This window comes from Rhea pennata, chromosome 6 (genome assembly GCF_028389875.1).
Source record: "Rhea pennata isolate bPtePen1 chromosome 6, bPtePen1.pri, whole genome shotgun sequence".
NCBI classification, from domain to species: domain Eukaryota; kingdom Metazoa; phylum Chordata; class Aves; order Rheiformes; family Rheidae; genus Rhea; species Rhea pennata.
Window position 1 is genome coordinate 5,114,828 of NC_084668.1, and position 22,111 is coordinate 5,136,938.

The following is a 22,111-nucleotide window of genomic DNA, read 5'->3' on the forward strand; positions in this document are numbered from 1 at the left end:
GAAAGTTCTGACTGAAAAACAAGCGAACAGAACACACATTGTACATGCTATTTGCGAGCCAGTGGATCTAATGGTTCACTTACTTTACAACCTGCTTTGGAATAATTTGGCACATCTCTAATTTTAACAAGCTTCAGTGGGATTAGATAAAATGCAGACTTTGTTTACAGCAATTAACACTCAAAGAAGTACAAAAGAGCTTGTTAACTGCATTTACAAACAAAAAGTAACGAAGTGAGAGTTTACCCAAACGAAGTTACTGTATGCCTCGCTCAGATTGGCACAGTCGCTCTCTAAGTGACTAAAAATCAAACAGAACCAAAAACCCAACAATTAAACTGCATTTTTTCAGAGGCAGAGGTGCTTCTGATTTTTTCATTACACAGTTAAATATAATCTACATTTAAAAAAATTGTATTATCAGTTTTGCATACACCAAATTCACGGAAAGGACAGCTTTACTCTACATGCCACGTACTTGTTCAGTGAGTCAAACAGAAAACCAAAAACATTGCATCTGAGCTGACAAACGCATCAGCCATTGCTATATTATTATTCCCATTTCCAATTATTTTACCTTGACTGATTATAAGCACATTCTTCTCTACGTATTACAGAGCCGGAAAGAAAACGTGGATCACTTCAAGCCTAGCCTAGTGTATTAACCATCCTTAAAGATAATAAATGGACACATTACATACTCATCATAAAAGGTTTGCAGATAATAAGTAAATGAAGAAAGACAGTGTGTGAAGGAAAAACATAGGTAGAACTAAGAGCTTTTTTAAAAAAACAAAAATAGGAGAAGTAACACTCATATGATACACTTCTGAAAGATTCAGTCCTTGTGCTGAAAAATGTTTTGCCCTCTGTACTACATATTTTCCATAGATCTGTATGAGTTCAAATCTCCAAGTAACAAGAAGAAACTCTAGTAGTAGTTGGGTTTTTTTACCGCTTCAGGACCAACCACATTTAAGGAAAAATTTTGTTTCCTTCTTAGGTGGTAATCAGTGTATTATAATCTTTTCCTTTATTTAGCTCAGAGGATTTATAAAACAATGTTTCTACCACAACTGGTATGTTTTCAGTTATATTTTGTGAGTAGCCAAGAGGTCTGGACGCTATATAAGTACGTTTTTATTATTCTAATAGTATGCCTTTTTAATTAGAAGTGATGCTCCAAAATAACAGGATTACGCTGCTCACGCGAGCTCCCGTCAGTGAATCTGCCAGCCAGTTACCCGAGGCAGTCGATACCGCGTTCCCTGGTCCCGCGATGCTGCAACTTCTCCCTCCTAATACGACAAAATTAATTCACACGAGCTGCTAGCGAGGCTATTACCACACTAAGAGCGGCGGAAGGCGGCTCAAGCGGAACAGCCCGGCGTGCTAGAGCACCTCGGATCAAAGGTCTGTCGAACTGCAGCAACAAATAGAGTCGGTTTCCTCAACCGTTTCCACGTTTCTAAACTCACCGCGTTTCACCCCGGAATGTGCCTTGACGGAGCAGGGATGAGCAACGCCGCAGCCCCGCGCCCGACCGCCGAGAGAGTTAGGAAGGAATTGAATGAAGTCAGATGTAGCTCAGACACAGAACTGTTTTGCTCTCTTTTCCCCATCCCCATAAACCTCAGTCACCCAGGTAGTTGAGTACGGTGAATTTGCTTCAGCACCTCAGTTACGGTTCCAAACGTCCACAGTGAGAACAACATTTTAGAGGCTTTGGCCAAACGCCTGCAAGCTGCACACTTCTGCCGTTAGTAATAAGGACTGTAACGTCTCCTGCGAGGAACCTGCCTTCAGGATGCTCTCCGGACAAGCCGGACTATAAATGCAAAAATATCACAGTACACGTCCCAAGCGCTGCACAGTCTCGTAATTGTCTAACATTGCTCACTACACAAGAGTTAAGTTTGTTCTCTATTAGCAAACACCTTAAATTACAGGGGAGTAGTAGGGCATTCCCTAGATACAAACATTAAACACTTTTATGATGTCTCCTCACTCACCACTTCTCAAAGAAAAAAGTCCACTAACCCATTAATTAAATACTTTAGAAGCAATTAAAACACTTGTTTAGAACTCCGTCTTATCGGCACCTGCTAACACGCTGACCTCTCAAAGCTATGGCAGGGGATGTCTCATCTGAGCACTTCTGCTACCAACAAGTCAGCATCTTAAAGACAAAGCCCACATGATGCAACTTCGTGTACCACAACATTGCCTTAAAATACAAAAGCCAGTATCTAGAGGCATAGAAACAGAACATTTATGTGGACAGGGCAGCACAAATAATCTATTTAACCTAATCTTTTAATTACAGGAAACATCTCATAGCAAGACATACAAGAGCAATGAAATGACCCAGAGCTAGAAGTCAAGATGATATATTTGTGCATGTGAAAGAAACACCAGCAGAATTCATAAAAGAAAACCTCCTTGGGCATTATTATCTTTCCATCAGGATACACTGTCATCACATCGAGAACAGGAGAAAAATGACTCGAAATATCTTATTAACACACAAAAATGTAAAATAGAGGGTAAAAGGGAAAGAAAAAAAAGACTAGAGAAAGGTAAAATTAGAGGGGAATGTACAGGTAAAAAAGAAATCTCCATCTGAATTAAAAAAAAAATAAAAGGAAAAGAAAAAAGGTGCATCGTGGGGGGGGGGGGGGGGGGGAATAAGGGTCAGACCCTAATAGCTTGACACAGTCCAGCATCAACTGTACAAAAGCTGCGACCATTTCAGTGTCGTACTTTACTCAGAGACGAGCTATTCGGTGTTCAAAGCTGGCCCTACTTGGGCAGCATGCAAATCTTCTCCCACTCCTCCGCGAGCTTTTCAGGCTCGCTGGCAGCGAGTCCCCTGAAGAGTCCTGGCAACGCCGCTCTCCGCGGGGGGAAGCGAGCATCTTGCAAAGCAGCCCCGCGACGGTACTGCCCCCTCAAATCTGCGCGAGCGCAGGAGCGTCGCCCGCGGCGGGGAGAGGGAGGCAGCGCCTGTGCACGAGAGGCAGCAAAAATAATAGCAGTAATTACAAAGGTGTCCGGAAATATCAGGAGATGGGGAAAATAATTGATCCTTAAAAAAAAAAAAAAAAAAAAACCCACACTTCTTGCTATATATATAATTTTTTTTGCTCCTTGCACATTTGTGATATTCTGACCCTTTGTTCAGATCTTTTACCTTACTACATCAAAGTTATTACCGAATATTTGAAAAAAATTGGCTTCACTTCCTTTGATCTTCTACTATTGGATTACTTTCTTCCTACTCCCTGTACATGGTTCTTCACTCCCACATTTATTTTCCCCATTTCTTTGTTTACACTCAATTTTACTATATTTCTTCACACTTTTCTACACTGGTAAAGTCTATGTTACTTTCCAACAGACATTACTTGCTCTTATTCCTCTCTTTGCACTTTTTCATGACTATGTAAAATTCTTGTTTCCAGAATGACGTCGAAAAAAAGAAGGAAATGCGTACAATGCTGAAAACACGATCCTTTGCACTCAGCTACGCCGCTCGCTGCATCGCGCTGCCATTGTTTTCCAGCAGAACTGGTATTTCCAAACTTGAGAATTCCCACCAGTCTGACTGACAGAATTTTCCTACCTTTTCTCAGAAGATGTACTTTTTTTCAAATGCCAGTAACATACCACTACGGAATTTCCCAGGAGTAACAGCTTGGTTTGCAGGACTCTTATTCAAAAGCCTTAGTTAAAATATATATATAAATATATGTATCTGTGTGTGTATTGAAGCAGAAGAATCAAAGCTGATGATTTATACTCTATAAATTAAACCAAAATTATAACCAATGTATTTCAAAATATTGCTATAGTTATTTTCTACAGGCTGATAAATTGCTGGACTTCCCTTCTGAAACACTGGTTGGTGAGTCTCTTAGCGCTGAACAAAGTGCTTATTTAATTTTAGATTTTGAATATAATTAATAAAAGTGTGATTCCAAACCACTACCAAAAAAAAAAAAAAAAGGAAAAAGAAACAAAAACCAACCAACCAACCAAGAGGAGCGTATTTCAGCTCCTTTATCACGGTCGGGCAGCTGTCTCCAAGGAAGGGGGGATACAGGCAGTTTGGCCAGGACGGAGCAGGGGACGAGGCTTGAAGGAAGTTTCCACGCCCACCCGCGTATCCGCGAGGACACGCAGGGCTGCGAATGGGCACTGCTACCGCAGTGCCCAAAATAAAGGCAAAAGCAAAAAAAAAAAAAAAAAAAAAAAAAAAAAAAAAAAATTAATCCATTCTACGTCAATTTAAATTTAAGTTCTCCAGGATGTGGTATGGGAATGGGTAGACACTGGCTGTTCTCGCTCCGTGACATTCGAGATCGCTTCTCCTCTCAACTTCACCACGCGTGAAGCATCTGCTTGCTCCTGATTTAATTCAAGATCTCAGCACAGACCAGGGTTAAAATAAGGAGCTATTTTTCATAGTTTTTTTCAGCATTGAAAGGGGCTGAAGTGCAAGTCTGCTCACCCTGGCTGAGTTCAGCATTTGGTGGTAACAGGTTATTTCAGACAGTTGGGAAAAAAAAAAAAACACAAATCATTCACTGAACTAGGTAGTATCGATGCAGTTCATCTCAGCCCATAACAGATGACACGTTTAACAGAATATGTAAAGTATGCCTCCACCTAGTGATGACTATGTACAAATAATAGAAAATAATAATAATTCTCTTACTTTATGGAATTGTGGTAATTGGTTCCCTGTTTCATAAATTTTAACATGCACTTGTACAAATGCGCACTTTCCATCCTGAAAAATTATTCTGAGCCTCAATCTGTAAGAGTTTACCCACAAACTCTGACATAGGGGACCCCCCTAATCACCTTCCAAATTTCAAATATGTCAGTATCTTAAACAGCAACGTATTTGTAACAATCATGACTATGATCAGAAAAACATAGTAAAGGGATGTCAAGTAATGTGCTGTGGATTTTAGGTATTAAAATAATCTAAGTTAGATACTCAATTTTTAAAGAAGTGATGAGCCAGTCACATCTCCTCTTTGCAACTTTGTAGGCCAAAGAAAATATTTGCTCAGGATAGTCAAGGGGAAAAAAAAAAGTTACTGATCGGTGTCCACATTATATTTCCATATGGTATACCAGAAGCTTCTTAGATCATCTTTCTTTCCCCATGATGAATCAATTGGGGAAACATTTTTTATTTTAAGAAATATTATATCTCAAACCACTTTTCTTCCAGGTTACATGATTTCTGGTCAGCAACTACAAACATGTCAACATTAAATTGCCTAGGAATTTTTTACATCCTAAATCAGGGAAAAGGGAATGAATTTTTTTTTAAAATATTAAATTGTTTACAAAATATACCAAAATTCAATCAGTCCAGCCCCTAGACCCAAATTCAGATTTGTAATAACTCCATAGAAAGACACTATAAATGGGCTCAGTTGGAGGTACGTCCAAAAAAAGAGAGAACTTTGAGGAGGAGGTTTCAAAACCAAGGGTCCAAGTGGAAAACGTTCTGCTAGGCTTTCCTTCCATTGGTACCACCTGGGAACTACCTGAAACGTCTTCTCAGGCTGACCAGGGTTGCATCGGCGTTTCCAAAAGCCTCCTCCTTCCAGTCGGCGGTGAACCACAGTCTAGGAACCACCGTGCTGCTGCAAACAGAGCGACGCGTCTTCTAGAGGAGAGGGGGCAGGTCGCTATTTGCATTTCTCCCCCGGCGTTCAAGTCGCCGGCTACGGTCCGCTTAACACCTTGGCGCGCCCAAACCCACCCTCCCCGCAAAAGGAACCCCTCCGCCACGAACGCCCGAGGGCCGCCGCAGCGTCCGGGCGCGCTTTGCCCGGCTGGCACGCTCTGCACGCGAGCGGGACGCGCCGCCTTCCGAAGGGAGCATCCGCCTCGCCCGTTAAAGAGCGGCGCAAACCCGCAGTAAAAGCGACTTAGCCAAGATCCCTGAAAAACGTCGGGGCTGAACACCGAAATACCAGCGCCAAACACGTGAACACGTCAGGTCTGATTATCTCTGAGTGAGCTCACTTAGGCCTTCCTTTTTCTCTTTGTTTTTCAAGAGTTTTGATAAATTAAGGGAACATGTGCAATGTTTGAGCACGTATCGAGACAATTTTTTTTAACATATTAACTTAGTCTAAGAGGTCTGCAAAAATTGTAATGCTTTTAAATTAATTTAGCTGTTTTCACTCAGGAGAATTGCAAAAACCTAAATATTAAGTATCAAAGAATGGGAAAATACATGCTCCTGTTGCATTTCTGCAATCCCTTTCCACTCTTGATTGCTAAGGTCTGTGAAAATACCATTTGCCCATCTTAGAGGTACACAAAACGCAGCACCGAGGCCCCACACCAGAGCACCACAGGCTCCACCAGGGTCACAAAACAGGATATCTGTAGCAGTAATTCTCCTTACGTGCTTTATCTGGGAACCAAGCCGTCCGTAGGAAGCTGTTTGCCATTTCACCATCAGTGCTGCTCGTTGATAATCGCTGTTTTAAAATATAAAACCACTACCGCATGCATAATTTAGAGATTACAGGTTTACAACAGCAGCGCTCCTTTCCAAATCAGACATTACCTCATTTAGCGGCCAGCTAAAACAAGCGTTAAGAGGACGCACCGTTCGGCTAGGCCTGCTAGGAACCGCTTTCCACGGGAAAAAACAAACCATGCTCAAAAACCGCTCCTGGCTCCCGCTGCACACGATAAGCCGGGATGAAAAACCTTCCTTCCGAAACGCATCCCGGAGGTGCGGGGCGCGCGCGGGAGCCTCATCCGCTGCGGACGGCCCGGGAAAACGCGCGGGAGCCTCCGGCAGCAGATGATGGCAGCAATATGTTTATGAATAATGCAGAAAAACGCGGAAAAAAAAAGTTACTAATTTGCTTCTGCGAGGGGCCAGTGGCCCCGGCCGGGGTTTTGGAGGGCGCAGGGTAAGCCAAGGCAGCCGGTGGCTCTCCTGCTCCGCAGCCGCTTTTCTGCCCAGGCCCTTCCGCTCTTTGGCGCCTCTGTCCCAACAAAATTATTTCACATGCACACGAAGCATTAACTGCTGTTATGTTTTATTTTTGCAATGCAGAAAATGCCTGTGGCTCGAAATAAATATTTTCTTTTCTGATGGACAAATAACATCTGCAGTTATGAAAGCTGCAGCGTAGCTGTCAAAAGCTAAGCGAGTCACACAATTTCTGAAGAAGCACACGCGTACGAGCACGCCCCGGCGCTCGCGCCCCCCGAAGTCGCTCGCGTACCAGCGCCGGCGTCCCTCCGACGGCCACCTCCGGAAGCAGCGCGCCGAGCTCCCACCGCGATCGCTCTCGGCGGACAGGCGTTTACACGTGCACAGCCTCAGACCCAGCGCGCACGAGTTTTTTTTTTTTAAAAAAAAAAAAAAAAAAGAAAGAAAGAAAAAACAGCTTGGTCTGCAGAGAGAAAACTTTGCCTTTGCGTTTTGATTTCTGGGCTCTCAGGACTTCACTGAGCCCTGGTGGCCACGCGTTTATAGGAGCCGGTTTTTCCCGGGATTGGCCCGCTGCGGGTCCGGCTCGCGGCGCCGAGAGCGCTGCCCCTTCCATAACCACCTCTTACTGCCCTGCCAAGGCGCCCACTCGCTCCCGGGCAGGGGAGAAGGAGCTTCCCAGCGGACACCCCTGTTTTCCCTTTTTTCAGGGAAAGCCAGAGCGTAGCCAAAACCATCCCCACGCTTTTGGGGCGAGCGGCGCCTCCCGCCGCCGGCTGATCGCGCTGAGTGCGAGTTGGTCGTTCTCAATACAGCGAAGTCCGCTTTCGGTCGGACGGTGATCAGAGAAAGGGAACTGTCCCCCAAAGAGGGCATTTAATGAAAAATTAACCAAAGTTTTACTGAGAATTTTGGCTCTTACTTGAAGTAGGCAGTTATGACAAGAAGTTGCATATCAGAAGTGGCCTTCAAAATTTCTGAACAGTAACAACAGTAACAAAAATAAATTTGCTGAATGGGATTTTTTAAATTAAAAATAAGATTTCAGTAGCAGAAAGCCAAAGAAGCTTTACTGATTTTGTACATAAAACCCACAAAGTCTTTGCTGAAACCAGTGAAAGTCTTATCCCAAACTAGATTCAAGAGCAACAGAAAGCAAGAAAAATATATTAGCAAGATATAGCTGCTACAGCTGCTATGATCTGCTCAATGTGCCAGTTTCATGAACAAGGTTGCACAGTTGCCTGTTCCTTGAAACCACCTCTTTAGGGAGGCTCAAGACGTAGTTTCCCAAGCTCTTTAAGAAACACAATTCTCAAAAACAGTTTCTTCCCACTCTGCTCCCTGCTAAAACATTGTCTATTTTCTCAAATACTCTATGAAACAAAGTACAAACATTTTCATACATATCAAATATATATATATATGTATATACACACACACACACACATAAAATATCCCTACATTGTTTCAGTTTTTCTCCTGTTCGTCTATGTAGGAAATCTAAGGCTTTACGGTTTGCATGTTCTTTAAGTAAGAAGGTAAGCTACGGTTCAAGCAGTGCCGACAAGGGACTACCGAAATGCATCTCTCTCCATCGCAACTTGTAGTTTGCAATGAAACAACATGGTTTCGTTTGTGACTTTTGGTTTAAAAGAAGCGGAAAGAGAAAAGGACAATTAAAAAATATTAATAAAACGGTCTGTTTTTCAACAGCTGTAAATCAGAAGTTATTTCAAAAGTGTCCACACAGTTACAAAATTGTGAAAGTAGAATAAGAGACAGCTTCCAGAAAACTGCATTCAGTAGAAAATTGTATATAGAAAGTATTCACTATCCACAGCTGTGATTATGCTTTTTCGATGCAGATTTATCAAGCACAGGAAGTATTAGTTGGCTTTCAAAAATGTAAAAAATTAAAAACAAAGACAAGTTCAATAAAATAAATGCATTCACAGTTCTTATTGTATTCGGTCACCAAAGAAAACAGCTGATAGCCGGAGGGGTCAGGAGCTTGCATGCATCCATCCCTTTGGTTTTACTGAGCGTTTTGGCCGTGACTTAGCGGTAAGGTCAATGAAAAGACAACGGGAACATCTGAAACAGTACAAAGACCAGCCCGCTCTGCCCTGTTCAAGAGCTCTCGCTCTACCGGCAGGAGAGGTTCACTCGCCTGAAAATACACACTTGAACAACTCTGAGAGGATGATGGTGAAGACCGTTTCTTGTGCCTACTTCAAACTAATTACGAGTTTATTATTTAGAGCACCTCTTGCTGACACCATCTAAACATTGAGTGATGCGGCTATGTCTTTAAATTAAGCAAGGATAAATTCAGGTCCCTAGAAAAGAAATTAAACCAAAAACATCGCGGTAACCTCCAGAAGCAAACAAAATGCTATTCAGATTTTAATATATGAGCAGGTCAGTCTACTGTAGACCTAATTCAAAGCCAGTAAAAGTTGGTGCACTAACTGCAGTCAGAAGTGCTCAAAGTCTAAAGACACAAAACTTTCTCCGGGCCAGCTCAGGGTACGGACCAAACTCCAGCTGACCACAAGGACTACCACAAGCTCCACCTCCATCCGAGCGCAAGCTCTCTCTCAGACTCGCCTCCCTAGTGCAACCTTTCCATTTGAAAGCGTGAAAAGAAATCCAAATACCTCTGACATTTCCAAAACACTCCACATGGCACACTCAGTGCTTCCTCTAGGGAGACTGTGAAAAAGAAAATGGCCTTCCCATGGCAAAAGGCAGTGAGAAAAACCGCCTTTGGGAGGCATCCAGATCCTATAGTGATCCCACAGTATACAGAACAAAAGAGCTTGTCATTCAGATTATGCTTTTGAAGCTTGAGAAATTTCACGGGTGCGGAAGTTACCACGTATCAGCATCGTAAATGTTTTGAAATATATGCAGCACGTATGAAATTTCAGCAAAATAAGTTCTTCCACGTTAGGTGTAGGTACAGTTGTACTTTCAATTGTCACACTGTTGGAGCACCAAGTATCTCATAAGGAGACACAAAAATACATCTACAATTCTTATTCGTGTATGAGTGAGTAACCCCAAATGGCTGCCATTTACTGAGATAAAAAACAGCATGACACTAGAAGTGTGGCAAGAGCCAGAGCATCAGGCTCCAGGGATTCCGCACTGGAAACCTGCTGAACTTGGCAAAGGGAGGAAAAAAAAATATCACTTAAGAAATAGTAATAAAAAAGCATGATAGTTGAATGAATAGTGCTATTAAGGCAACAAATCTGCTTGACCCATTCACAAGCATGCTGCTGGTGACCTACTCTCCCCCCCTCCTCCCTGCTCGCTCTGTGCCTTTTTTTTTTTTTTTAATTCCTTTTCTTTTTAGAATCATGCAAAAGAAATCTTTCCAAACCTTCCTAAAAAGGAAGTACTCTGCAGCCACGAGATTTTGTGCCAATGAAGCTTCTGAATTGTGCAGCCACAGATCAGAAGAACGTCTTCCACACCATCTTGGCAGAATATGAAATTAAAAACGGCTGCTTGACTTACAAGTAAGGACGAGTAAAGTAGGAGAAAGATTAAACTCCAAATGAAAAGTTTACTAGAAGCAGAAAATACTGAGTATTGAGAAAATCTGTAAACTAATCTAGTTACCAATGCCTCAGCCAACAGATTAGTACTGCCCGCAAAGCGAGCATCGTATTATTATTTTCTTCATTTGTAACTCGCATCAAAATCCACCTATTCGATATAAAACTGAATTAAATAAAAGAAAGAGGAGAGTGACAGAGTGACATATTCACCATTTCTGTTCCAGCTGCTGACTGACAACACTGCCATCCCTTAACATGGTTTTATTTAGTTATTACAACCATCTCTCTGTAAATGACACTTAGGATTATTTAAGATTATGTTGTAATCCTTTTAATCCTCAGTGCTTTAAATTTCAGGCTAAACACCAAAGAGCAAACTAGCACTTAGCAGAAATATTTAAAGCATGTGATTTGAACATAAATCTTCTTTTATTCACCACTCCTCTGATGAAGACCTAGTGTATCACGTCATTTACCCAGGGAGAACAAACAGCGCGGTAGCTTGCAGCAAACTGCTACGTTTCCCCACGTCGCGTGAAGCTGTTTCAGACTAGTTCTTTTTCCTCAGTGCCAGCTATATCATCAATAAAATGAACGAGGGAAAACCAAAAGGTTGTATTTTGTAAAACGTATATATTTTAGGTTACTGTTAAAGAAAACTTGGAAAAAAACAAAATGATCAACAAAATAGGTTGCATGCACAAATTGGATAGTATATGAGACTGATCAGACATCCTGTTAAACAGGGAGTAACTCGATTAAAATGAATGGAGTAACACTGCTGAAAACCTCATGATCAAGTCCAGAAACCCAAATCTTCCTGCCTGAATATCATTTACTTGCAGTTTCTTCTTTTTTCCCCTGCATCGATTAATTTTCTTCCTGATACTCCTATACTTCATCTTCTTGTTACTATCTGTTAACTGTCAGATGCTTAAATTTTAAACTCAAGATTTCCAGCTTTTTTTTTCAAACCAAAATCTCAATAGTCATTTTCTATTTCTATTCTATAATTCATGAACTCAAATTGAGCACCCAGGCTAAATCAAATTCAAAATTCTGCATCTAGTTCTGGTACAACACATTAGCAGAAAGCAACCATTGCTCTGCTTAAATTGGAAAAGAATGTTTTATTATTCAGAAACTAATAAAACAAAACCCTACCAACTATGCTTTGTTGTTATGCTTTGAAGATATAAACATACTTATTTCTGTTGATTTCAGAGTTCAGTAGCTGATATATTTAAACAATAGCAATACAAAGTGTCTATATTTAGGTTTCAAAAGAAAAAAAAATCCACATTCTATGAACAGGTAGACATATGTTATCAATTCTACTCTCATCCATACACATGAGTAAGTACAAGCTCAGGAGTGTTTCCTGAAATACTCAGTATCCAGGTACAAACTGACCTCCTAGCTTTAGAACTCATCTTGGAGTCTCTCCAGACTATCTCATAAATCTGTGCTCTTTCTCTCTATTCCCCTTCCTACTCTATCTGCTCATGTAGCACCAGTCTTCTTCAGTCCTTTCCTTTCCCAAAATGTCACCACTATTGATGCCAAAGCCTTCTCCTCTTTTGCTCTTGCCATCTGGCGTCATCTTCTTGTAGCTCTCTGTCTAAACAATGCTCTATCCCTTTTCAAAATGTGTCTTAACATATGTCCTTCCTCCCATGCTTTACTTCTTAATGTCTCTCCCACTCACTTATTGGCTTGATGAAGACACATTTTAATGGGTTCAAACAGTAGTGCATGAGTTTCCTTTCTCACATTATTCTGATTCAGTGGAGTTACACCTCACACTAATAGAAGTGAGAAGAAAATATATTGCAAAGTCTTCATACAACTAGTTTTGGTAAATCAGTAACATAGGGTTTCATTTTCTTTACATTGGAAATGTAATAGCTTCAATGAATCAACATTCTAACATGCATTTACAAATAGAAATTTTGCCTAATGCAAGATGAGAAATAAACCCTAAAAACTCAGATCTGCCAGTGTGCACAAGAGGTTGTGGGACTGAAGGCTAAGGTTATACTTAATCACTTTCCAAGTGAAAAAGCTGAAGATTGACAGCAAAACCAAAATATTTATTCTAAAAATACCTAGGAAATGACAAAGCTCCAAGTGCTGTTTCAAGACAACCTAAAGGATGTGGGGGGATAGAAGCATAAGTCTCATTGACTTGAAGCCAGAGAATATTTCTAAATATTGCATGTGCTTTAAAAACATATCTAGAAAAATAAACCTTGAAAAAAAGTCTCTGTAAACACCCAGTTGACCCCCACAGATAGCCTTCTTGGTCTGGGGAATTTTTGTTGTTGTTGTTTGCCTGTATTTTTACAGCCCCAGACCCAGCCACAATTTAGAACAAACTGGTGGTTCCTCCAGCATGTTCCAGCTAGTGATAATGCAAAAAGACTCTCTGATAATTAAGGATACCTTGTACTTGGCATTTCGCTTCTGTATGTCTCCTCCTACCAACAAAGGGAAATTTATATTTAAAAAATTCTTTATGTTAGAACTCTGCATAGCAACTCAAATAACTCATTGAAAATATTATTTTTATGTGGCTTGATGCAACTTCTAGTGAAAAAAAAAAAAAAAAAAAAAAACTTCCCAGCAATATTCGTGGGAGCTGGGTTACATCCAAAGATTAAAAATGTTGCAATAAACATTTCTAGCCCCTAGATGCTGGAACGTCAACCCTGCAATAATGCTTTCTTCGTCCTTTCATCCCTCAAAGCCTTGATCCTCCCATTCGATACAATGGGATTTAGAAGAAATAATTAAATAACGTGATTATCCATCAACAAAGAACAGACATATGAGAAATACACACCCTTCTATTTTGGCCCCGACAGAGGTGGACTCTTACAGTCTTCCCCTCCCCTTCCAGAAATGAACCTAGGTCATCACCGTCTGAGCACCCTTAACGGCAATAAAAATAAACAGAGTAACCACACTACGTTGGAGCAATGCTTGTATAAGCATTTTGAAGAATTTGTGTTTATGGAAGTTCTTTAGGTCAAGATTCTAGGCCTGAACTCAAAGCAATTACCTACTAAGTTTTAAAAACAAATCGAAAATAGAACATTAATCAATAAATCAACAGGTTCTCAAGTGTTTAAGGAGACTTAGTCATCAGAAATCCTTCTCTTGGAAAAATAGTAAAATGATGCTTGATAAAATGTTACACTCCTATATTGGTAAGAAAAATGCTGTATTAAATCAGTCTGTAGCTATTAAAATATTCAGTGAAGGAAATAATACCTACCTCTTAGCTTAAGAGCCTGTATTCTCAAATGAGCAGAGGAACGCATGCATTGCCTCTTACCTGAAAGACATTCTTTCTGCTGGATTTCTCTGGGGTCCACTCAATGCGAGCACCACACAAATCCACACATTCAGGTTTATATCCTGGTTTCTGGAAAGAAAAAAGTAACTAGGAACATGTCCTGACTTTTCAGAAATGGGGACAGTTATCAGATAAAGATCAAAGAGATCAAGCGACCCAACACTGCAGTGCTGCTGCTAGTATTATTCTAAAAGAGTTCATTTCTCCCTGTCTGGATTACATAACCACTTCTGAGGTGTTTTAATTTAGGAGTAAGGTTCTTATATTAGATGCATAATTTTAAATATAACTAGACTGCTTAAAAAGTCTGATATGTCACACACAAACAATAGATCAAAACACAAATGCACGCACATCAAGTGGATTTTTTAATTGCTTATTTTGCAAAACATCCTGAAAAGCCATTGTGTTTAAAAGTAAAGTTTTGTGGTTCATCCACCTACGATTTTAGACTGATGGGGCTGGAAAGGACAAAAAGCAGACAAGAGCAAGCATCACCCCTCTAAGAGGGAGCATCTCCTTTCTCCAAACAATTTATCATTTCTAGCTCCTAAAACCAGCTCTGAGGGCACACGCGACGTCCAGAAAGAACTCACGTCGGTGGGCCAGCTCTGCCCTCCCCAGTTTGCTCCTTTAGCAACGTCGGTCTACAACGGACAATCTCGGACCCCCGAACGGAGCTCTGCCTCCCCAGCTACTCCGCGCAGACGCAGACAACACTAACAGCAGGCTTGTCGGCCAGTATCATTTACGTTGCTGGGAGCTGGTTTAAAGCAAAATAATCCTGATTTGCCATATAAACTGTTTCTCCGGGACTATGCCTGTGCAGCCGTTCTGGCAAAGCCTTTCCAGTTTGGACTAGCCTTTATAGATTAGGTTACTGTACATCCCGGCCAACAAGGAAACCACTACTGCTAACAATATATAGCACTAATAAGTCCCTTTTGGGTAAGATGTGGAGTAATATCCACATAATGTAATTAATCAAGCTTGATGCATCTTTTTTGCTCTATTGTTCTTAAGCCATTTTACCTTAAAAAATGACATTGGTGAAAAAGAAAACAGACTTAATAGCAGAAGTTACAGTGGCCAGTCAGCATCAACCACATAATCAGCTTTCCAAAGATTGCTCACTGAATTTCTCTGATGTTGTTACTAAAGGCTAAAAAAAATGTGTGTTCTCCAGGGTGCTTTTGAGATGGGCAGAAAAGGATCTATTTAGGTTAAAAGAAGCATAGTAAAAAATCCTAGTCAAGTAATTTGCAGCCATAGTTTCTGGCATTTTTAAGTTCTGGAGTTATAATTATATTCTTTATTTGCCAAACCATAAAACCACCATGGTTCAGCTCCTCTAAAACTGACAGCCCTGTGTGCCTTTGTTCCCCTTTTTAATTTTTTTAAATAGAAAAAATATGTTTTTCAAAACAGAAGGATGTTCTAGTGGCTAAACCACTAGAAGAGCATGCTTTAGGATTCCCCCCCCCCCCCCCCCCCAGCTCTGCCTTAGACTTCCTATCTGGCCTCTGAGAACAAATATAACCTTTCTAAATTTTGGTAACAAAGCAAAACTGCAGTATTGATACTCAATTTTGCAAAGATGTTGGGAAGTTGAATCAGTAAATATTTGTAAGGCAAAAGTGATCAAGAAAAAAGAGTCGTGATTAGAAAAAAAAACAAATACTGAACAAGGGAAAAAAAAAATCAACGTTCAATACTCTAATACTACGATTCCTTTACGAACAGGGATATTGTGTATCCTTTGACTAGATCACCCTCCCTGGCTAGATGGGCTTGGGGAGTTTCATCCCCATGACTCCATGAAGTGACTGCTCTGCACCACATTGAACAGGCAGCCGTGTAACCTATGGTACACCCAGTCTTTTCAAATGGGGCCAGCTTGCTTTCTTCGAAAAGAGCCCTAAATGATTTCAGCCTGAGCCTGAAAATACTTTAGAAAGAAGGGCAGCATTACTGACTAAACAAAAGGAATCAAGAAATCTGGAAAAAAACGTAATGAGATGAAAAGAGATTGAAATCATTTCTTGATAGTGGGGAAAATTTTCTGTAGCCTAGTATCCTTCAGGAAAATTATCATGGTATTTTAAGCTGAAGCGCAAAAAAATAACAGAAGACGCAGAGAACTTTTGCAAGAAGACGGAATAACGAACTTCACAGGTTTTCATCAACTCCAACGTTTAGCGTTCCACAAAAACACAGGTACCGACGGAGTCGGACTCCCCGGCGCTCTGCACGCACACAGCCGGTTTAGTCTTTTTTTGTTGCAGCAATCTGGAGTTTGTTTACCACTCCAGGCTTACGCGAAGCAGAAGAAAAGGACCGGTACATGCCGCTCTCCCCTTCCGGACAGGATGCGATGTATATTCAGGGCACTGCAAAGACAAGCTAACGTAGGCAGCTCCTCCACCACGGCACGCTCTGAGCCACGGGGACAAACGGCCCCGTCTCAAACTCCTGCAAACGCCACGGAGGAGGCTGAAAAATTCGCGGTGGCCTGAGCACGTCGCTGTGTCGAGCTTGCTCTGCGGCGCAGGCACTACCAGGCACGCAGCAGCGCAGGCGGTTAAGGCCAACGCGGACGCCCACGCGCGCCCCGTCCTTGCTTCGTGTTTCCCAGTCAGACCAACTATGTTCTATCAGCGTTGTTGGAGGGGGTGATGCTGCAAATCGGAACAAGTGTCTGTTGCAATGAAATCTTCCTGAACATGAATATGGATTTCAGAAGCATTTTCACTCACTAAATTACTTTGCGGATGGGCTAATAACCTGAGGTTAAAATAACCTCTGTGGAATAAGCTATCTTCGGGAATAAACAGACCAGTTTTTCATGGTCAAAAAGACCAGTGATAATAGAATTTCGCTCTGAAAAGTAGCAACAGAGCTGTGATCATGCTAGATCATGGCATCTTTAATTTAAAAAAGAAAATGATATTCTTACGAAGGCTAGAGAGTAATCAAAAGCATGACTACAAATGATCAAATAGCAGCAAAAGATATCAATTTAGCTACGTGGAATGCAAACTTGGATTTTCAGTAATATTTGTAAACAAGTGAGTTTCCTGAATCTCTCCTATTTGTGCTTCCAATGGTCACGCTGTCTGACTGTTGCTACTAATAATACAAGATATTGTCACTACTTTTATCAGAAAAGCTATGGACCCCAGGCTTTCCCATCGGAATCAATAGGAAAGCTGTTGTTATAGTTAGTCTTATATCTACAATGGTAGAAAGGAATAGCAAAAATTCCTTTTAGATATTGCCTGTTCTACGAGTTAGAATATTATTAAAGATTTCGGTAAATATAATTGTAAATCACCTCCAAATGTTATCCCATCGTCAGGAAAAGAGGGATGATCAGAATGTGCTTTCATTTCCCTCTCCCCTGTTGCCTTTGCTGTGAAGTATCATTCCTTTTACAACGATGTTTTCTTATTTTAAATTTTCACTTTGTGTACAGTACTTATTAATTAATAATTAATGAATTAATATATTTACGATGCAAGGGTACATTAATCTTTTTGTTAAGTCACATCATTTTCCTGCTATAAACAAAACTGCTTTGTTATAACTCATACTATAGTGAATGAACATTGACTTTATTGCATTATTTAATTAATGGTTGAGTTCCTCTTTTTCTGAAGTAAACTATAGTTGAATAATATCAGTAAACAAATGATTCTTAATGAAGTCTTTTATATTATTTCTTTTCCACTGTCAAAATTATATCTGGGTAAATGGTTTACAAAGGATACTAACACTGCATTTGCTTTACCAGATGAGATCGGTTTAGCTTTTTCTGACGTGTGAAATTTGGGTTTAGGAAATTGGGTTATGACATTATTAGTACTGATATTCTATTTTTTCCAAGTTTTACCTTATTTATTTATCATCCCATAATTTATCTACAAAAGACAGAAATTTAACCTCAACTATTTTTCTCACCTAGTGAACTTTAAGTTCACAGCCCCAATACTCAGACCTAGCAGAGAACCAAAAAACACTCCCCCTCAAAACCAAATCCTTTTATTTTATCAGATAAAAAGCTGGATTAATTTATGTCTTTATTCTTACTAGCACTAAATCCTACATGCAGCCAGAGGATGAGAACTTGGCGTCTGGTCAGGTAGAGGAAATTCACACCAAAACACGCAGATGCCAAAACTGGGGCAATGAGAAAGGGCAGTAAAGGAGTGGATGAGGTCAGAAAGGTTACAGGACGTGGTAGCGTAGTTCCAGCAAGTTTATGTACTCTCTGCCCCACTAAATTTAGCTTTTTAAAATAAATAATAAAATCCACCGCTATAAAGTGGTGGATATTATCCCATCAATGTGAATGCTTGTGATGAAGATGGCAGGGCCAAAAAAAAAAAAAAAAAAGAAGAGAAGGGCAGTGGGCACCATCATCTTCCAGCCCGTGCGTGATACCTAGATCCACTGGGAATCTAGCTGTTCATTCCCAGATTTTATTTTGCTACAGAAGGCCCAAGAATTAAATATAGCATTCACCTCAAAATGTATTTCTGTAATATGTCCTGAAAAATGAAAATAAATAAAAACAAAATCTTTGGCACCTGAAGACTGTTTCTTCTCCAATTTGCCAACTTTTCCTCCACTAATGAGTCAGCACTAAATTCAATTGCAAAATCTACACAAGTCATGAAATGCAAAATTAATAGATGAACTTTCCTGATGGAGCTTTGAACAGCTCACAAATTCCAGATATGATATTCCCCTGTCCTATGCCAGATCAGACCTATAAATGAAGCTAATGCTAATGTACCCAGACCAACAGGTTGCCTGGCATCTAACTTCCACCAAAATTCAAAGCAGCGAGAGGTCCTAATACATCTATGGCTCTGGCACTGAAGGCCTGAACCTGCAAGGCACAAGATGCCTCTAGCGTTGGACTGAGCAGCCCCAACTACCCTTTTGGCCTGTGCTGTGCGACCTGCAGTCAGTAGGGTCACGACATCGTTGGAGCAGATCCTGCAGGTGAGCACTCGAGGGGTTTGTGAAAGCTTTCCTTCTACGTCTAGTTCATTGTTTGATGATCATTTTCATGCATACACCTTTATCTTAGGTTCTTTATTCTCATAAGCTTTTTTTAAAAGAAGAGAACACAGTTATTTTAAAAACGTCCTCTTGACAGCTTCCAACTTGCTCTGCCCAGAGGAAGAAATTTCTTGCGTTTGTGTGACTCTCAAACATGATATGAATTGGTTTCCAAAACATGCTGTATGAGTGTTGCTATCACAAAACCAACAAGTCCAAGACATAAGTCCAGTCATAAGGATAGGATATATTTTAACAAATCACCTCAAGTCCTGCCAAGACTTCTTTTTTTTAAAAAAAAAAAAAAATAATGCTTAAATGAATTTTAAGGAAAATGGATGATTCTGAAAACATATTAGCTCATGCTATACAATTTCCTTAGCTTCAAAAATACATTATATGAATCTTACATGATGATATTATTATATATAATCTCCATATTTGTTTCATCCTTTTTTAATTATAACAAGCGTCATCTTATTACCGAAAAAGAACAGCAAGAGAAGGTACTCTTTAAACTAAGTTTATCGTTGACAGTATTGGTAGATCAAGACCATAGAACCAAGGCAGGTTTTATCATCACCTGCCACGTACAAATTATCGTTTGCGGCTCCTGCCAAGGAGAGCTCCTTTGTGGCCACCCACCACGCCAGCGTGGTACGGCAGGTTTGATCTGGCCTTGAGCGCCTTCCACAATGGGGTTTGGTCAAACCTGTCCCTTCGCTGCCCATAGCGTCACACATTTACTGAATTCCCCTTTTGTTGCCCACGCGAAGGTTTCCAGGCTCAAACTCTACAGGAACGAGCACTGAAGGGATACGTGCCGTCATTGCTTGTGCAACGGAGCTGTCACATCTCTCAAGACTAAGATCAGTGGCCTTTCCTTGGGGCACAATAAAAAGGTACTGCAAATTTCACTTTGTAGTAACTACAGGCTACAGAAATTGCATTAGCTGCATTAGATGGAGTCATGGAAATATTCGGGAAGGTTAGCTGGATATGGTAGATGTCACATTTATACTACGATAAAAAATCACTTTACTAACTTATAGCGTTTGCTGCTTTGGTAGCACCCTATATTAAGGTGCCATTTATAAATAGTTTATTATTATTTATTAATGTATAAGCCACTTTATAGGATGGTGGATAACAACTTAAATTCATGTATTAAAGATGCACATACATGGTTTAATACAATTTACATCTCACAATATCCTTTGCAACAGATTCTCATCGCATCATCTGTTAAGCATTTATTACTAATGCATTTTATAACATGCTTTATAATACATTATTTGAGGAAGTAGCTGCATTTAGTGATCATTTTCATAAATAAGAATAAAGCATTTATAAATGGCACCTTAATTTAAAGTGTTACCTTCACATTACTGAATAGTCACTCGCCATTTGTCTCACTTTGCAATTATCCTCAAAATGCACCTCTTAATAAAGGACATGCTAAGTCCCATTTCTTCTCATACTCTACATCTGATTAAAAGTTTATCAAGGCATTTTCCTACAACTGTTCTCAAATCTTTGAGGGTTGTCAGCTCAGTCTGAATTCTTTGTATATAAGCTCCCAGCTTTTTGTATTGTGATAACAATTCCGAAACAGCTGAGATTAAAAGATGGTTAATTGCCTACCAGATTGGCCAGTGCAGGCTGTTTGGATTCTTTGTAGAATTCCATTTTCCGAGCAGTAAGAACGATCCAAGATGTGGACCAGTTTTTCCTAAAAATAATAAAGCAAACAAAAAGAGATTAACAAGGCACGCAAGGAGGAAGTGAAACTCCACATGTAGAATTTGTTTTCAGAACCTTCACATTAGAAACGAAAATGCTCCAAACTCAAACTCAGTGTCAGCAACGCATTTTAACAGCGTACTCCGAGCTATAAATAGACTGGTGTCATTTCAACGACTAGTTTTAAGGAACCAACATGGAAAATGAAAAGATGATATAACTTCCATTTGACTTCACGGAGCTCCATAAAGGGTCTATGCAGGAAGTGCCCAAAATTTTTCTCCCTGCCCCTGAATTAAAAACATATAGGAGACAAAGATAAGAATACTATTTCAGAGAGATATCAGTGATCACAAAACATCAAGAGCCCAGGACACAATCCTAAAGAGCTGGCAAACTGCACAGGCCAGTGCGAAGAAATCAATATACTCATGAATATGTGAGACAGTATGTCCCTACACAGAGGGACACGCTATAATATATTATATATATATTAATACTTCTATAATGCAGTGATTGAAAACATCACAATCATAAAAAAATGGAGTTGATCAGACAAAAATATGTATTTTTGGAGAAAAGTCTCAAGTTTGACTCTGTGATTTTGGGGTCATAACATCTGATATTTATAAGAATACAGATAACCCCACTGTTTATCTCCTTTATGCAAATACAAATTGCAAAGCTGAACATTTTAGAATAAACTTGAACACGTGACAAACAGGCTTTGTTTTATGTGTACGTTATAGTGCCTTAAGTGGAGAGACCTACGTTCAAGGATACAGCAGGACCAGGGAGAGCTGTTCTAAAACCCTTTTCTATATCTCCCATTTTCCTTATTCCCTCTGAGTTCTCCCTATATAAGCATTCCTAAGTAACTCAAATGTACTCATTTTTTATTCTACAAAAACCTGGTTTTGCTTAGTTTAAAACCCTGTCTTTGGGATGCTTACTTCCAGATCCACCTCAAAGCTCTGCTGCACTCAATATCCCAGCATACTACACATCAGGCATAATAATATGCACTGTTATTATTAATGACCTTTCTATTCAGTACATGTGAGTCATCAGCTGAAAGAATATAACTAATATTTTAGATGAAGCTCTCACACCACTGACATTAGCGGAGAAACGTGCATTCACTTTAGCGTGGCCAGGGTTTCAGCCAGAGTGAAGTGATCGTCCTTAAAACATGGTTAACTCACGGTAAAATTGAATAGGTGAAAACAACTTTGTGAATGAGATGAATACATTTGAAGAAAATAATATTGCCTTTTTAATTTTGCATAAACAGAGAAAAAGAGAGAGAGAGAGAGGAAAAGAGTGAGAAAGACAAACAGTAGAATTTTAGAAAAGTATCTGACCATCACCGGC

The 22,111-nt window shown here is 40.1% G+C and overlaps 1 protein-coding gene across 1 annotated transcript in view; it reads right to left on the reverse strand.

The window, feature by feature from the left end:
• The window catches only part of ARHGAP15 (Rho GTPase activating protein 15), a 309,776-nt gene that overhangs the window by 251,785 nt on the left and 35,880 nt on the right, over positions 1–22,111 (reverse strand). Inside the window, exons 4-5 of the mRNA XM_062578853.1 lie at positions 20,639–20,726; positions 13,904–13,993 (exon numbers count right to left, since the gene is read on the reverse strand). Coding sequence (XP_062434837.1) covers positions 13,904–13,993; positions 20,639–20,726 — 178 coding nt within the window. The remainder of the gene's footprint in view (positions 1–13,903; positions 13,994–20,638; positions 20,727–22,111) is intronic.